An 18,730-nucleotide genomic window follows, 5' to 3' on the forward strand; every position below is an offset into this window, starting at 1 on the left:
CAAACAAGACAGAAGTGCTAAATAGCATTTACTACGATTATAACAACTGTTGTTGCGTGGACCAGCCATCTTGGATTTTTGAGGTCAGGGCTCAAGAGTAAGAGAGTGGCGTCAGCGGAGTTCCAAAATGCGTGACTCATTAGCCAATGAACAGACAGGAAGAGGCTTGCGCTACTTTTTAATGCTAAAATCAAGCTGATAATGTACAATTTGATAAAAATAAAAAAAACTTTCAAAGTACATCACAAACTGTCCATTTTGCTGCTTAATCCATGTCAACATGTATTGACACAAATACAACATGTACATGTACATACACACGAATACAGAAACGAAACAAAAACAAAACACACACACAAAAAACAAAACAAAAAAACAAACAAACCAACAACTATAAACCAAAAATCAATTAAATTAAATGATTCAAGCAGTTCTTACAAGGCATTTACATTCCTGGTGTGCGACTTTCTAGGTATTCTATAAATCGTCCCCATACTTTATGGAAGTTTTGCATTTTCCCTTTGACGGCATAAGTACATTTTTCCATGGCAAGCACATTGGAAAGACTATTAAACCACTGTTGAACTGTCGGTGCCTCCGTGCTCTTCCAAGACGTTGCAATACAGTGTTTAGCCTGAAGTGAACAAAGGTTTAGTAACTTTTTATTTGCCCCTGTCAGTCCTAACCCAGGAGGGGGTAACCCCAGAATGAATAACTGTGGGCAGATCGGCAATGCAACAACAGTAATGTCAGATATAGTTTGTATGACTTTCTCCCAAAATTGCTTAATTTTCGGACAGCTCCAGAGGCAATGAAATAGAGTGCCGACTTCTAGACTACATTTACTACATAAATCAGGATTATTGTTGTCAAAATGATGTAACAGGTATGGAGTAATGCATGTACGCATAATCCATTTATATTGTAGCAGCTTGAATCTGGTATTGATAGTCTGGGTTTGTGCATCATGGCAAACTGTCTCCCAGTCATCCTCAGAAATCTCTACCCCGATGTCATTGGACCAAGCCAATCTTTTGTCATCTGAGGATTCTCTGGAATTATCTACCATTAGTTTATACAAACATGAAACCTGGCCATGACCTTGGAGATGCTCCATTATGGAATTTTCAAGACAAGAGAGAGGAGGCTTACTAGTGGACTGATGTAGTGCTGTTAAAATGTAATTTCTAATTTGTAGGTACTTGAAGAAGTGTTTTGTAGGAATACCATGTTTTCTTTGTAGATCTTCAAAACTGTAAAAGCCGGTGTCTTTATTATAAATATCCATAACTTTACTGACCCCTCTCTCTGCCCAAGATCTAAAGCCAGGGTCACCTCTGCTTGGAGGAAATCTACGGTTTCTTCTTTTCTTTTCTGAAATGATTTAACACCACAAGGGCAAAATGTAACTTTCACTGCTTATACAGAGGAAGAGGAAAGCCAAGCTAGCAGACAGAGAGTCCAGGGTGGGAGAATTACACCCAAAAAGACAACTACCGTAAATTCCGGACTATAAGGCGCACCGGTATATAAGCCGCAGCAGCAAAATTGACTGTTTTTTACATATATAAGCCGCACCGGACTATAAGCCGCGGGTGTTTTGATGTTTAATTACCATATGTAAGGGTTCGTGCACAGAGGGGATTGTCGGGAAAGAGATGGCTGTTTGGGGAAGCTCCCATTTATTAACATTTCAACAAAATCAGCATTACGGTACTATAAGAAGCTCCCATTTATTAACATTTCAACAAAATAAATATAAAAAATAAAACAATAATAATAATAATAAAACAATCCTCAAAAGGATAATGTGCTGTAAACAAAATAACTGTAAAACAATAATAAAACAATCCTCAAAAGGTTAAGGTAAGGTGCAGTAAACAAATTAACTGGAAAACAATAATATAACAATCCTCAAAAGGTTAAGGTAAGGTGCAGTAAACAAATTACGGTAACTGGAAAACAATAATATAACAATCCTCAAAAGGATAAGGTGCTGTCAACAATCAAACCAGGTACCGTAATCCTTGTCTTCATCTTTTAGGTGAAGGTGCAGCAAACGGCTGTAAACAGAGTCAAAGTCAAGTCACTAATCCTCGTCTTCCTCTTCTTCCTCCGTACTGAAACCAGCAAAGTCCTCAACTTCAGTGTCGGAAACGAACAGGTTCAGGGTGGCTTCGTCAACCACTCTCCTCTCTCCTTCGTTGTCACTCTCAAAACCAAGGAACTCCTCTTCGTCACTGTCGGTGTCGGAATCGAACAGCCTCTGAAGGCGCCCAGCTGTGCCGGCGTCATCATCACGCAGCAGTCCAGCCTTTCGGAACCCGTTGGTGATCGTGGATGTTTTCACACTCCTCCACGCTGTCAGGATCCACTGGCAATCTTGAGCGAAAGTTGCTTTTCGCATGCGACCAGTTTTGGTGAATGATTTATCGCCGCTCGTCATCCACGCCTCCCACTGAACGCGTAGTGCCACTTTGAACGCACGATTGACACTGATGTCAAGTGGCTGCAGATGCTTCGTTGTGCCCCCAGGAATCACAGCTGGAATGGAGTTTGTGGTCTTGATGGCTGCTTTCACGGAATCTGTTATATGAGCCCTCATGCTGTCGAGAACGAGCAAAGCTTTTTTTTGGTGAAAGAATCCTCCAGGGCGCTTGACGTAGCACTCAGCCAGCCACTCCTTCATGACACTTTCCATCATCCACCCTTTCTTGTTGACTCTGAGGCATATCCCACTGGGAATTTTCTCTTTCGGCATCGTGATCCGCTTAAAAATCACCATTGGCGGCAGCTTTACTCCAGATGCAGAGCAGGCCAGAACACAAGTGAAATTCGTTCTCTCGTGCCCAGTGGTTCTCAATGTGATCGACGATTCACCTTTCTTGTTAACAGTCCGAGTGAGTGGCAGGTCGAACGTCAAAGGCACTTCATCCATATTTATGATCTGCTCCGGTTCGATGGAATATTCCTTGATCTTCCTTTGTGTGAATTCGCCGAAGTTTGTGATTTTCTCCTGGTAGTCGGGAGGGAGTTGTTGGCACACAGTAGTTCTCGTCCGGACGGACAGTCCCTTTCGTCTCATGAATCGGAAGCACCAAGATGGGCCACCTATGAAATGTTCAATTTTCATTTCGGTGGCGACTGTTTTGGCCTTCAGTCGGATCTGCACCGTGGAAACGCCTCGGCCGTCTGCTCTCTGGGTCAACACCCAATCTTCAAGGGAATCTTCAAGTTCGGGCCATCTGCTTTTATGACCTCTGAAGGACTTTTTGGTCTTCTTGCACTGAGACAGTTCCTCCTGCTGCACCTTCCAACGCCTCACCATTGACTCGTTGATGCCCAGGTTACGCGCTGCTGCTCTATTTCCCTCTTTTAATGCAAGATTGACTGCTTTCAACTTGAAAGCTGCGTCGTGTGAATTTCTGCGTACCTTCCCCATGGTAAGTGAGAGAGAGTTGCTTCTACTGCTCGTCTTGTTGTGATTCCGGGCTGCTGATGAACTTTGAACCGGTAGGAGTAACCGGTTGATTTCCGCCAATGATGTCAAGTCAAGTCAAATTTTATTTATATAGCACCTTTCATACACAAAGGCAATTCAAGGTGCTTTACAAAAAAATAATCGAAAAAAACAAGCAGCAAAGCAATGCACATAAAATGTGCTGATGAAGCTGTGTAACCTGTAAAATCCATCGATTTTGGAGGTCACCGAGTGGCCGTTTGCTTACCGTAATTACCATATGTAAGGGTTCACGCACAGAGGGGATTGTCGGGAAAGAGATGGCTGTTTGAGGAAGCTCCCATTTACCGTTTTACCGTAACATTTCAACAAAACAACATAACACAACACCACCTTTGTTTATTTTTACAGTGCACACAGTGTCCGCGGTGTGGTGAAAAGAGGGCAAGAGAGGAAATTAAAACAGAAGTGGATTTATAGTTAGAAAGAGTGCTAAAAAAGAGAGATTTTATTTGTATTTTTTTTTTTTTTCTGAAAAAATCCATAGATAAGCCGCACCGTTATATAAGCCGCAGGGCCAAAAAACGGGGAAAAAGCCGCGGCTTATAGTCCGGAATTTACGGTAATCATTGTAAACATTGTAATACAATGTTGAAATATCTCACGTCCACAAGCACAATGACAGCTAATGCAGGAAGTTTAGTTGGTTGATCAACTTGTTGGGTAGGCCTTAGTCTCACGTAGTCAGACCCACCGTCGACGTCATCAAGCTTCCAGCGACGGAGGGAATACTATGAATAGGCCCCAACTAAATAGCATCTTGTTGCTGTAGCGATTGTTTTGTCCAAAAAGCATCTACAGTACAAGTAGGCTGACATGGTGTGAATGAGTCTCTCAAGTACAAGTACATACATGACAGTCTTTTAGCAGGCAAATCACACATACACGCCGGTGCCAGGAGCAGTGTCCTCTACAGCCAGCTGGTCACTGCGCTCGCACACGGTCTGATCCTCCAGTCAGAAAACAAGAATATAACTTGTCTATGCATTTTTTTATTCAAATCAAATGAATGTGAAATGTTGAGTGCGTGGTTACGTTCACGCTTTCCAAAAACAAAAGGCACATTTATGATAGCTGGGTCAGTCGCAGCATCTCATCTTCCTCTCTCACGTTAAGTCAGTGTCACGCTGTTTTTTCTGACACAGTGCCACTAAATAGGGGTTCTCTCGTTGTCGAGGTGTAACGTTCAGCTCCTTGGCGCCAACCGTTATATTGGACCATTTATTTATTTTGTTTAATAAAGGGTTCAACTAGGGGTGCACCGATCACGTTTTTTGCCACCGATCACCGATTGCCGATCACCTATGAGAAATATCTGCCCAACCGATCATCGACCGATCACCGATTACCGATTACCGATCACCGATATATATATATATATATTTATTTTATATTTTGTAGGCTAAAGGAAACTGCCAACATGAGACAGATGGGAGTTCAACCGTTTAGTTGTCAGTTCTCTTCAGTACAGTACAGCAGTATAGGCTTTTTACAGCATTATGACAGGAATAGTAGGATTGTGTGTGGTCTGGAAAAAGGAGGCAATAAAATATACAAACAGGTCAGTAACCAAGCTTGCTGTTATATAGGCCAATTATAGTGATAATTAACAACTAATAATATATAAATGATAATTAGGTAAACTGTAAGTCAGTTACTCTTAAACACCAGTCTTGAACCATGACTAAAGCCAAAGAGCTCCCACTCATAGAACCGGGGTTATGCACAATAACCGTCATACATTGGGATCCGCATCGAACGAACATCAAAACGACCCGCCCATCGAGGCCGAGTTACAGTGTTATAATTAGCAGCACTATGAGTGCGATCTACATAATGGTGACAGGGTTACATGACGGGAGAAACAACAGAATCACAAGCTACACACGAGCTAAACTCCATCTGAGTAGTGGCATTAATTAGCGCATCCGTCTGAATGGAGCGCACATCCACATAGCAGCACACTTTCGCTTCCTTCAAAGTGCCCGCGGGAACATCAATGCTTGCGTGGAAATTGTCTGTGTGTGCGCGTGCACTACCCCGACTACCACGTTAATCTGGGACTTTAATACACACGGATTTAACAGCATGCAAATGCCTCGGTAGGCGGGAGGGCTGGAGGTAACTTCTCTCTGCGGAGTCTGCTCTAATCACCAGCTGATTTGTGTGATTCAAAGAGGCAAGAGGTGTGTTGACAGTCTGGTGCGGTGTGTGCATGGAGGTGAGTACACTGATGAAAGCAAAGCGTGTGCTTTGCAACACAATGATATAAACGTTAGAGCACAATATGAAAGTTAAACGATAGACATTGAAGACATGAAAATGGGCTGCCTCATGTTTCTCACGTGCAGCATGATCGGCTATGCGATCGGCAACATTAAAGGAATATCGGAAACAGCAGATCACATATTTGAGGTCCAAATCGGCCGATACAGATTGCGTGCAGATCGATCGGTGCACCCCTAGGTTCAACTCTCTGAGCTGGCAGCATTGAGTGCTGCTGTGACATTTTGTCTCTCAACATCTGCTGGTGATGCCTGCACTGAGGCCACTGGGGAAATGCAGTTTTGGTAAAAGTAGGGAGGTCTAAACTAATCATTTTAAAAAGTACACAGTAATACTGTAGATGTGACGCCCATGGTTTCAACGTCCCATGATGATGATCTAAATTCGGGTGCCTTTCCCACCCTGACGGAAATAAGGAATATGTTTTTTTGCATGGTCAAATTTCAAGATAATAACTTACTATCTGCACAAAATATTGGCTATTCATCAGCTTCAATGCCGAAATATCAGTATCAGTATTGGCCTTCAAAAACCAACACAGTCTCACAGACAATTGTAAAATAGCAACGTTTTGGACAAACGTTGTTATGTTACAATTTCGGCTCCAAAATTGTAAAATGGTAACGTTCTGAGATTTTAGGTTTAGAGTTAGGGTATGGGAGGGGTTCGAAAATGGAAAATCTCCGGAAAATACGCCCACCCCTGTATAAACATATGTTACCATTTTACAATTTCGGAGCAGAAATTGTAACATAGTTACATAGTTGGTCCAAAAACTTTGCTATTTAAAATTTTTTTTGGAGATTGGGTTGTCAAAAACAAACAACTGTCAAATTCGAATCTAGTCCCAGGTCTTTGCACATTTACCTGGAACTACTGGGGTTTGCCCTTGAATGTCAGCTGTATTTTTTCCCATGCTTTTTGTTTATTTGCTCATTCCATGTGTGTTCTCACAGGGGGACTTCTTCATTGGCTGCTTGTTTCTAACAGAGCTCATGTGTGTTTTCTCGCTGTCTGTGTCTCAGTTCCACAGAAAGGAGCAGGGGGACTTCTTCATCGGCTGCTTGTTTCTAACAGAGCTCAGCACACCCTTCGTCTCCCTAGGGAAGATACTTATTCAGGTGAGAGAGCACATGGACACATGCATGCACATAGACAAAAAGGCATTAAAAAAATAACTCATGTTAGTGACAACAAGAAATGTGTTACCCTGAAATCTTACCTACTGATGTTAAATTTAAAAAATATATATATTTCATGGTTCAGGATTCTTGTTTTACAGGGTTGGTTTCCCTCAAAGCCTGATAATAGCTTTTGAGGATGTATAAAATTGCTATCATGACGAGTGACTGTGTTAAAAATGTCTTCATCCACACTGCAATGAGGCATGCCTACATCTCATGATTACCCTGGTTAAATAAAGGAAGAATACAAAAAATAAAACAAAATTCTGATTATTATGAATGAATTATTATTATTATGCCTAATCATGTGTGATCGTTAGTGCCCTTTCCCTCTAAATAGTATGAGAAGGTGAGTTAGGGCTTGAAATAATAGTTTTTCCTGGTTAAAAACAACTTTTTGATGTTTGTCAAGTGTATTTTGAATATACACATTAATTTCCTGCTCAGGTAGTATGCCATGCCTTTCATCCTCAGAAACCTTTGTATCTCCCTTTGCATTTGGGATGCAGCTTGTCACTGTAGCAGCATTAATAATTAAGTTGCGAGACTCAAAAATACATCAACTGGCTGAAAAGCTATGGCCATATTCCCTCTCCCTATTCCTCAACCACCCCCCTGCAGTTAATCCCTTCACAGCCCCCACCCATAAGCGTCCCGACCTACTGTACACTTTGAGAAGAAACAGTGTATGTAGACCAGTAAAAGCAGTGGACTGCCTGTGGGCTTCAAGCTCTTTGCTGACATCTGGCTTCGGCAAGGGAAAAAGAGCAAACCAAAGCTCCAGTGCTCTTCCCTGTCTTCAATCACACTGCCCTCCTTTGGACTAGGTCAGCACTAACACAGTTCACTAGAGTGGTGGAGCTGAGAAATGTGTTACTGCTCTTAACACCGCTGTTGATTTGGAAACATTGCTCGTTATTTAGACCGAGGGCTCAAACACCTTCTCACATCAAGGACCTGCAAAAAGATATGTATTAAACCACAGGCACCTATTCCACAAGAGTTGTGTTGCTAGATATCACTTGGTGCAGACTCAGAATTACAATATGCAACTATCTTTACTCTGGGTGGAGAGGTTAACGACAACCGAGAGAGTAAAACCTACTTTCAAAGCCATCACCTACAGACATTCTCTAGTGAGCGAAATAATAGTGAATAATAATAGTAAACTGGAATCCCCTCAAGGAGACCTGGTGGTCCCTGGACTTCAGATGGCGAACCATTGCAATAATAAGCAATGTGATGCAGTTTTACCAACAATATGATTTACAGTTCTTAGCATTATAATTGAGAACAATATTAAATGAATATTGGCAGAAATCTATATGTATGTTATGTTTATATTTATAGCTGGGGAGCTTCAGAATGCCATTCAAGGACCTCTGCGGGTCTTCAGATCTCTCCTTGGAAACCACCGGGGTAGACAATAGGTGCTTTTGGACCAAACAGTTCTGGGGACCTGAGAGAACTGCCCACTGGGGCGCTTCCCTGAGAACTACATACTTTCAAGAGCTTTCTTTCTGTCTGCATTCAAACCGTCAACAGGAATGCTGAACTGAGTAAGCCAGCCAGCGGTTAGCATAGCTTCACAGCAAAGCAAGTGAGAGTTCACTAGCTAGCTAATATTAGCTTGCAAAAAAAAAAGCAAGTTAACGTTAGCGATGATACTTATGGCTGGAGACTACCTACCCTGAAGTAGGGGCTAAAAAGTCCCTCAAAATGGCGTTCTAAGAACTACGATCATTCCCAGTTCCTGCAGTGCAGACACAATAAAAAGGGGGGGAGTTCTTCCAACTGTTAGACACTATGAAAAAGTCCCTCCGGTCCAAAAACACCTACTATTGTGACGGTCAATAAACCAATTCTTAGAACTTATAAAGCACCCATTTATAAAATGCCCTAATTTGTTACCGTCTTCCATCCACACATCCTCCCTCCATCCCTCCCTCTCTGTCTTGTCTTGTCTCCTCTACCAGCTCAGCCTCCAGGACTCGTGGCTGCACAAGGCCAACGGCGGCATGGTGCTGCTGACCTTTTTCATGTGCCGCATCGCCCTCTTCCCCTACATGTACTGGGTGTACGGCCGCCACTACGGCGTCCCGCTGTACAGCGTGCCCTTCCACCTGCCGCTGTCCACCAACCTGGGCAGCATGTGCATCCTCGCTCCACAGGTCTACTGGTTCGTCCTGCTCTGCCGCAAGGGCTTCCGCCTATACCAACGCAGCCGATGTAGGGAGGACACAACAACGTCTCCTGCATCTCCTACTGTCATGGACAATGCCAAGGGCGAGTGATTTCCAGTCAGTGGATTACAATTGCTGGCTCGAGTCAACACACTCGACTACTAATGCTACTACTTCTGCAAAGGCACTACTTTTACTTACCACGTTTCTGACCCCGTATTGCTACTGTTACTATTGTTACTACTGTAGTACAACCAGGACTGCCTGCTCCTGTTCCACCACTCCCCAGCATTTTCAGCACATTATCCTTTTTTTTTGCTGCAAATCTGCTGCCCCGAGTGGACCCTCTTATACAATCCAATGCTAGCGATGAGGCTTGATGATTTGGGTGTTTTCTTTGGATTTAGTGGATCTGGACTGGATCTTGTTGGAGTGCTTCACTTTATCTGTCTGCCCGCCGTTCTGAACAGGGGTCACCTTCACTCCGCTGAGAATATGAAATGTGGAGTAAAAGCTCAAACTGCGGGACGTTTTCTTCTCTCTTCCACCTACCCTCTGTTTACAGCCTCTGCTGAGTTGGAAGCTCTGTTACAATGTGCATGAGTGGCTGTTTTTACAGGTTTTATTTCTTTCTTTTTATTATTTTCCTTTTTGTGGTTTAGTTTTACAAGCCTGGAATAATTATGTTTTGAAGTGATGCACCCATCCTATCCATTCACTTATCTTGGAGAAAAAAGGGGGTAGAAAAGTCAGTGGTGGGTGCGATGTGAAAATCCAGAATGGCTAGATCTGGCAGTATTAGCATTGAGAGGGGTGTTTACAACTATTAGGAGTCACCTCATCCACATTTGAGAGCTAAAAACATATTTTTGCTCCAGGCTAGATGCATAAAATCCAATTAATGTGATAGATTGTGACTCTCCGCCCTTGTTCACTTTATTTGTGGTTTCCTACTGTATATGGCATATCCAACACAGTCTCACAGACAATTGTAAAATAGCAACGTTTTGTACCAACGTTGCTATGTTACAATTTCGGCTCCAAAATTGTGAAATGGTAACATACGTTCATACAGGGCCCACCCCTGTATGAACGTATGTTACCATTTTACAACGTGGTTTCCGGAGATTTTAGGTGTAGGGTTAAGGTCTGGGGAGAGGTTAGGTTTAGAGTCTGGGGAGAGGTTTAGGTTTAGAGTTAGGGTCTGGGAGAGGTTAGAAAACCGAAAATCTCCGGAAACCATGCCCACCCCTGTATAAACGTACGTTACCATTTTATAATTTCGGAGCCGAAATTGTAACATCGCAACGTTGGTCCAAAAACTTTGCTATTTTACAATTTTTGGGAGATCGGGCATGGCATCAGTTTGCAAATGTGCATAGCAATCCCGGGCTCCTCGTTGTACCACCCTGTTGCCCGGCGGGAAACTACACATTCACCGGGCAAAATAAGAAAACTTCTTCAACTTAGGTTATGTAAAACATGCCATTTTTGGGCATAATTAAAGCATCATTTTATCGGCCTGTCATATCGGCAGAAATGTTTGTTTCGGTCCGATCATGCCGATATTTCATTTTAAAGCATTTATCGGCCGATACCGATGACGTGCCGATATCATCGTGCATCTCTATTGAAGAGAGATCAGCTTCCCCCCACAAAGGGGAGGGGGGGCGTAGTGTTGCATGTGTAGTAGTATACATTCTTGGCCTAATGCTGCATTCATGTAGCCTGGTAAACCAGCCAGTCACGTGAACTCACATTTCATTTCCTTCTTCGTTTCCATCTGGCCTCAAGCCCTGGGAGGGCTTTTGCAGAAACTGCAAAGCGTACCAGCCAATCAGTGACCCGCCTCGTAGTTGACATCGTAACCGGCCAATCAGGAACCCCACTAGCAAAACAATAATGCTGCCTCCTTGCCTGTCCGCCTTGAGAAGTAATGTCAACGTTTGTCGAGTTTAAACAGCCATAAAGTGCAGTTATTGCAGAAATAGACTCAATAACAACAATTAAACAAGTACAGAAGTATGCAACGGATCCAACGCTGATTGGCTGAAGGAGTTGTCTGTCAAGGCAAGTACACCTGCCCAACTTCCGCCCACTGCGATACACTGCGTGAAAGCTTCAGGCCAGACGGTAACGAAGAACGAAATGAAATGCGAGTTCACGTGACCGGCTGGTTTACCAGGCTAGCATTCATGTCCCATGGGAAAGATGGTAGATAGGACTTTTATTTTCATCACATACATTTGGTTTGTGGTTGATATGACTTTGGTTTGTTGTAAAACATGAATTTTAATGTATCACCCATTGAGCGAGTGCATGTGTATTAAGTGAGAGAAAGCTGAGCAGGCGTAAACCAAAGTCTACCCAAAACCTAAATCATGGCATGCAAATTAATTTGAACACATGAACACTTTCAAGCCATTGCTTTTAAGTATCAAGTTGATCCTACAGTTATTCCCATAGGACATGAAAGCAGCCTAAGGCTGTGACAAGCTCATTCAGACCAGAGAGAAGGATAAAATGGAGAGCTCTCACTCTGCCTCAATTTCCGGGTAAATTGCAATCCACAGTGGGGGGGGGGGACATTACACACTACAGACCCGAATCTGCTCTTTATGTGTGGATGTTAATGGAAACGTTGACAAGATATTGCCCCCCTGTTGCAAGATATCTTACGTAAAAAACAACAAAAGTTTATTTGAATATACTTCAATATACTTTTCATTATGATCACTTTTTGAGAAACAACTCTATAGTCCATACAATACAAGTGTGTGAGGGTTCATACCCACTTTTACAGCTCAGAAGGTATACATTTTTATTTTATTTATTTTTTTATTTTGAATGAATGAATGAATCACCTTGTAAATACTCAATCTTTGTTTGAACTAAACTCTAGCACTGCAACACCCATGAAGATGTTGCCATGGTGACAGACAGCTGTTGGAGGGCAGCAGGGAGCAACACAAAGTCTTTTAGGGTAATTTGTGGTCAGATTTAATTGATGTATGGGGGGGGGGGGGGTATTAATTGATGTATTGGGGGGGGGGGTATTGTGTTCTACTGTAATAGGTCAAATCTGCCCATCAAACCAGAGAGGGCTGGTGGGGGGTCTCCCTTTAAGGTCACATGGTGCCTGGTACATCTCAGGGCAACGGTCAGAGCAATAAGGTGAGCAGTGCAATCTTATGCAAACATACAGAGGATTTAAATAAATACAAAAGTAGGATGTAGACGGAGGTACAGTATTATTCCTAATAAAATGACCTATATAATGCATAAGAGAAGTAATGCTAATCCAGTTGTTTGGTTTTTCCCTGAGGCCCCATAGTGTTTGCTTTTATGGCCAAAAGGACTGGCGTATCTGGTGTTAGTGCACTAGCATGGAACACTACACACTCGGCTGTACATAATCATTTTTAGAGAATAAATAATAATAAATTATAGTTTTATGACAAAAAAAAGTAGATACTATTAGCACTCAAAACTCTGCCCAAGCCATGTAAAATAGACTTGATTATTATTATTATCTTTTTTTTTCTTATTTTCTTTCATGTAAAGCAAATTTAGTTCGGATTCACAATTGGATTAAAAAACAATATCTTAAGTCCAAAGCACACTGGCGCCATACAGCGCACGTAAAAACAGCCGACCCCATTATTTTCTATGTACAAGCCCCACACCGGCAACAGAAGGCTCGCGCCCCCGCCCCCCCGTAACACTTCATGCAACAGGCGCTGCAGTGCAACGCTTCCTATGCATGCTAGGAGTGTCAGATGTGGTGCTGTGCCGCCAGTGTGTTTTGGACTTTAGAGGCACATTTGTGAGAATATGTATGTCACACATTATGCTAAACATTTGATCTTAAGTATATTCAATCTTGAAATCAAAGGATCGATCTTAGATTTTATTTAAAAAGAATAAGAACACAGGTTTAGTGGTAGAATGGTATACGAGAGTTCATCTATTTAACTACACGGAGAATGGGCTTACGATGTTTTTGGTAATACAAGCTTTATAGTAAACGGATCAGTATGCGTTACTGGGCTGTACTCTATGCCCTGCAAATGTGAACTATGCAAAGAGGTCCTGTTGTACCTTTACCGCACTGATGTCAAACGATGTCAAATTGGTCCACGCCTTGGTGTTTTATGTTGCATGTAGAGCGGCTTTGTAGTAACCCTTTCAATTACATGGGGACCCCTTCGTTCATTTTCTATACTTTGTTTGCAGAGGATAATATTCATGGGAACTGCATTTCAAGGATGAATGTTGCATTCCAGTCAATGTAGAAAGTTGGAAATACCCGGCTGGTAGGATCGGAATTACAGCCTCGGTGTGTTCTGGTCATTGACGTTCTGGTGGTCCCACTCGGAAAACCCACTAGATAAAAATGGAAATTCGTGAGATTTCCTTTGTCCAATGTAAAATCCTGTCCCCCATGCAACAGCTAATGTTATGGCAATGCTATTTGGTAGTGTTAGCTAGCTAGTTAGCATTATCAACTGTAAGTGTAAGTTGTCATTTCAAATTTCTCTGTTTAACCATTCACCACACAGGCGGTTTGACTGATTTAAGGTCATGCGATCCCAGCAATTAAACGATAAGTGTATTTTGAGGGTTATCAACATTTTAAAAGTAATTGTCCCCCACCAAAGACGTACTATGGATCGGTCTCTGTCCATCGGTTTGTTCGTTAGTCACACTGTAATGTTGGCTTTGTGCTGCATAGGGGGCAAAATTGACAATGAATGGGACTGACACAAGAGTGCATTACATCACTGGTGAGGAACAACATGTTTACTACTCTCTTGTTCTCTGTAGCATTTACAGTGTCAGATATCTTCATCTTGTTTGAAAAATGTTGCCCCAGTTCTTCGACTTGGAATTTTGACCTGAAAGGACGTCAGAATGTCAGAATTTCGAATTTTGACCTGAAAGGACGTCAGAATGTCAGAATTTCCCAGATCTCTGGAATGCAGCATCAGGACTTGTTTCAAGGCGAGTGTGCTGATGTTGTACAATGGCTTCTGCAGTGTGACTGTGGGCCAGAGTGGCCACCTCGCTGTTTAATTTTTCTCCATTGGTATCTGCCACTCGGTGGGAACAACGGCCTTCTGTGGTCGTGGTCTGAAGAGAGAGAGATGAGTGTTTCGTTGGTCGACAGTGACAGATGGCCTTTTTTTTTTGCGACGCGACAGAGTGAGGACGAGGGAGCAAGCGTAAGGAGAGCCAAGCCCAGCTGAATGACAGGGCTTGTTTGTCTGGTTTGGCCTGGGGCCCAGAACAGAACAGAACAGAACAGAGCTGGCTAGCCGGACGGGGCAGGCCATGCAGCGTAGGACGGTGGCAGGCCATGCAGCATAGGACGGTGGCAGGCCATGCAGCGTAGGACGGGGCAGGCCGTGCAGCGTAGCAAGCTCGGCTTTGTGGAAACAGTTTCAGCCTCTTTTGTCCCTGGTGAAACCACGCCACTGTTACTGGAAACATCCCAGGCTCTTTGTTGTTGCTTTCTCTTTCAGCCCGAGCGATCGCACTCTTTTCCACTGTCTTTCTCACAACCCCGTGCTCTTCCGCTCGCTCGTCTCCAGGGGGTGTAGTGGTAAATAAAACACTCGGGTGACCTGCAGTCATCACAAGGCAAAACAGCTAGCATGAGAAACACAAATCAATTGATATGTCCCGAAGTCATGACGGAAACTTTGGTAACACTTTATATTAAGACACACATATTCACCATTAACTAGTTGCTTATTAGCATGCATATTAGTCATCAGTTGTTTTATTAAGTGTTATTAAAGTTCTATTCTATTCTATTCTATTAGTCATTATAAAGCACTTATTAATGCCTTATTCTGCATGGCGCTCCTCCCACTGTTCTCAGCATAGATATTCAACAAACATGGCGTCAACTTAGCTAGCTCTATAAGGTACAATTAAATTAAAGCATTATTATTATTATTATTATTATTATTATTATTATTAAGATCTTAATTAATGTACAACTTCCTTGCTTAAAAAGCAGTAATTAGGAGGTTATTGAGGGGAAACGCTTAGTTAATGTCGTAGAAGTTGTAGAATATGGTCATGCAGAATAAGGCATTAATACATGCTAATAAAACAGCTAATATGCATGCTAATAAGGAACTAGTTAATGGTGAATCTGTGTTCCCTAATCTAAAGTGTTAGCGATTCATACTTAGACTACAGGTTCGCCCTACAGAGTCGATGACCTCTGTAGATTCATTTTAGAGCACCTTGCTGCATAAATTTGCATATTGAGGAAACTGATTTTCTTGAAACTACAATAGATAGAGTTCATATTAATACGGCCTATGTGTTGTGTAAAGACAAGTATCTTGACATAGAAATATTTCTAATTAATGCATTCATTAGATCATTAACATATCTGGTTATGTTTAATAGTCATGGTGATTATTGCCTCTTTTGCTTTGGGTTTGATTTGATCTTTTATCGCTTAAAAGAGACCTAATACCCCAAGATTTACTTCAGCCTAAAAAGGTGATAAACTCAAACTTTTAGTGACAAATTAGAAAAAAGGGTGAATTTAGGTGAGTTTGACCATCCACTACATGCCAGCCTGTCTTTCCTGCTGCTTTGAATGAATCTCCATTCATCCGTCTCCCTTCTGTCATAAATGTATGGATTTTTAATTGACCCTAGCCCATAGCTTGTCAGGCACTTTAGTCTGACATTTTTGGTTTGTCAGACTTGCACCTTCACAGCACTGCTGCAGCTCACACCTCTCATTTCTAAGTGACCCATTTCTCATCTCAAATGTTTGGTCCCCTCCAGCTTCCTCTCCTCTTTCCTCCCATCCCTCTCTCTCTCCCTCTCCATCCGCCTATCACCTCTGCCCCCTCCTCTGTCTCTTAGCGGAAAAGCTCTCCTTGCCAATTGTGCCGCTTGGCTGATGTGGACTGCAGTGATAGGAGGTTGCATAGGCAGTTTGCTGGGCAGAGCCATCCCTCCCTCCCTCCCTCTCTGCTGCCATCTGTCGTTGCCATAATCTGCTCGTCCACTCAGCAATTAAAAGGCTGGGATTAGCAGGGCCTTTTCCTAATGACGTTGTGCATGTTGCTTAGGAGTCTGCTGCCTTGAGGCTCCACATAGTATCTAAGAGGCCATTTACACCTGGCATTAACATGTGTTTTCTGTCATCAGATTGCAATCAGATTGTGCTTTATCCCTTGAAAGTACAGGTGTAAACACCCCCAAAACGCATTGAAGAAGGATTGCAATCTGATTGGCCAAACCACCTCCGGAGGTGGTCAGGGATGCATTGTGTACACATTGAACACAAGTGTAAATGCAATGTGTCCTCAATCTGGATACAGCAACTTCATGCGGGTTGAGAGGATGCCCATTTCTGCCATCAGATTGCAATCTGATCTGATGGCAGAAAACACATGTTAATGCCAGGTGTAAATGGCCTCTTAAGTCCTCAGCCATGACCTCACTTCCCCCTGCCCGCTAAAACACAATGCCTCTGTCAGCATTGTAATGCAAGAATAGACATATGGGTTTGTTTTCATGCTTAGGGTTAGGGTTAGACCGATATGGGTTGTTGAAGGCTGATACAGATAGATGGGTGCTGATTAATAGCCAGTATTTAGTGCTGAGATTCAATATCTTTCAATCTTACCATTTTCCATGGCAAAAGGTATTTAATGGGTTAATAATTAAACTCCAATGAAACCCGTAATAGTAAATTTTGTTGAGGTGGGTTAGCAGCTTTATGGCAATAGGAAGGCCCCCGCGGCAACTGATGTGTGTTTTGAATTGTTGAATCAAAATATCTTTATGAGCAGAAATGTCCCTTCATTTCCCTAGAATCACTGTCTTTAGATACTAGTTTTTTGGGATTTTTGAACTCATACAAAAAAGTAGTGTATGATCAATGTATCCCCCTTTAGCCGAGCCTCCTCTATTTGACGGGCCGTTTTGACAGACAGTTACCATGGAGACGCTCCAGACTAATTCTCGTGATTTTCATAGCTTCTGGATTATGACATTGAAATTCTGACAGTGGTGTTATAAAAATGCTAAAGAACTATTTCGCACTTTAATTTCTACACCTTTGTTTCCCTAGATTTAGTTATCAAATGCTTCTGCTCAATTATGTTATTTCAATTGCAACAGCTTACGTTAAGCAGTTCATCCTTATAAATGCATTTGATTTTATCCTCCTGGTAATTATGAAAACAAAAAGTATACATTTGTAAGGGTGTGTTTTATTTATTGAAACCTATTTGTCTATTTCTATTCATGTGTTCTAGTCCGTGCATCTTGTTTTGCCCACAATGAACGTCAGGCTTACGGCCCGCAATGATGTTGATTTTTGAGCCAAGTGGTGACACTGTAAGAAAAGCTTTGTTATCATTTCTGTACTCCAAAACATTCCCTCCCCCAGCCATCCAATCGCTTGTGGCAAAGCAGGATGAAGCTCTTTCATATTGGTGGTGGACGATGTTGACTGGCTTTAATATCGGCAAACTGATGTATCGGTCTGACCCTAAGTTAGCCTAGAGTTTGCTGCACTGACCTGGGTGGTATTAATAAATATTTTGGTGGTGACACTGGCAATAGCATTTTCCATTATTTGTACTGATTTCCAGACACGCTTGTGAGGTTGGGCTAAGGAAGTAGGAGCTCTTCTACCTCCATTGCTAGTCGTCTGGATCAACATCCAATCCTGAGGCTTAGAATCCCACAGTAAGTGTTATGAAACATCATGCAGAGTACACATATCCGAACAATTATTCGTTCTCACTGAAGAGATATTATTGAAGGAATCATTCATCGAGAAAGTCTTAAGTTCAGCCTCGCAGGAGGCATCCTCTCTTCGCTCAGGGTTTGGTGAAGATGTTCACATATGTCTGTATAATTTAGAGGTTTATTCTAAGATAATGAAACTGAGATATAATGAAAAAACATGATGACACCTGGAATGATGGCGTTTTCTCCGCCTGCATATGGTGTTTTGAAAAGCTTTTTTGGTTTGTTTTCCTCTTTGTTTTTTCCTTCCGCTCTGCTTTCTGACATGGCTTGTGATATTGCAACTTGTAAGGGGTTGGTAGACCAAAGATTGTCAGGTACTTTAGGTAAGCGTGGTAACTGTATAACATGAAAATAAATCCAAGTGATTTTCTGTATCTTAGACTCACACATAGCATGCTGTAAATCAGTGGTTCTCAACCATTTTCATATCAATAATGTATCCCTAATTTAGTCCACATTAGGACCACAGACCTCAATTTGATGCATTTTTGTCCCTCAGACTAATTATAATGAAATATGATTTTGTCCAGAAATCCATGGCTATCTGTATTGTAGGGAGAGAGATAACTATGATCAAAATAGTCAGTCTCCTATATTCTTTAATTGTTCTTGTAAATAAAATAATTTAGTTTAACGATTCATCAATTTGCTGGGGACCCCCTGGAATGCCCTCAAGGACCACTGGTGGTCCCCGGACCCCATATTGAGAGCCACTGCTGTAGATCATTGGTGTTTGTAGCGAAGTGACCCAG

General features: G+C 42.2%; 1 protein-coding gene across 1 annotated transcript in view; it reads left to right on the forward strand.

Moving 5' to 3' along the window:
- tlcd3a (TLC domain containing 3A) overlaps nt 1-9,284 on the forward strand; it is a gene marked incomplete at both ends in the record, with an annotated part of 106,931 nt that extends 97,647 nt beyond the window's left edge. Inside the window, 2 exons of the mRNA XM_083659277.1 lie at nt 6,832-6,927; nt 8,967-9,284. Of these exons, the coding sequence (XP_083515403.1) occupies nt 6,832-6,927; nt 8,967-9,284 (414 nt within the window). The remainder of the gene's footprint in view (nt 1-6,831; nt 6,928-8,966) is intronic.
- Between the last annotated feature and the right edge of the window lie 9,446 nt (nt 9,285-18,730).

This window comes from Poromitra crassiceps (assembly GCF_964638095.1).
Source record: "Poromitra crassiceps genome assembly, chromosome: 1".
NCBI classification, from domain to species: Eukaryota; Metazoa; Chordata; class Actinopteri; order Beryciformes; family Melamphaidae; genus Poromitra; species Poromitra crassiceps.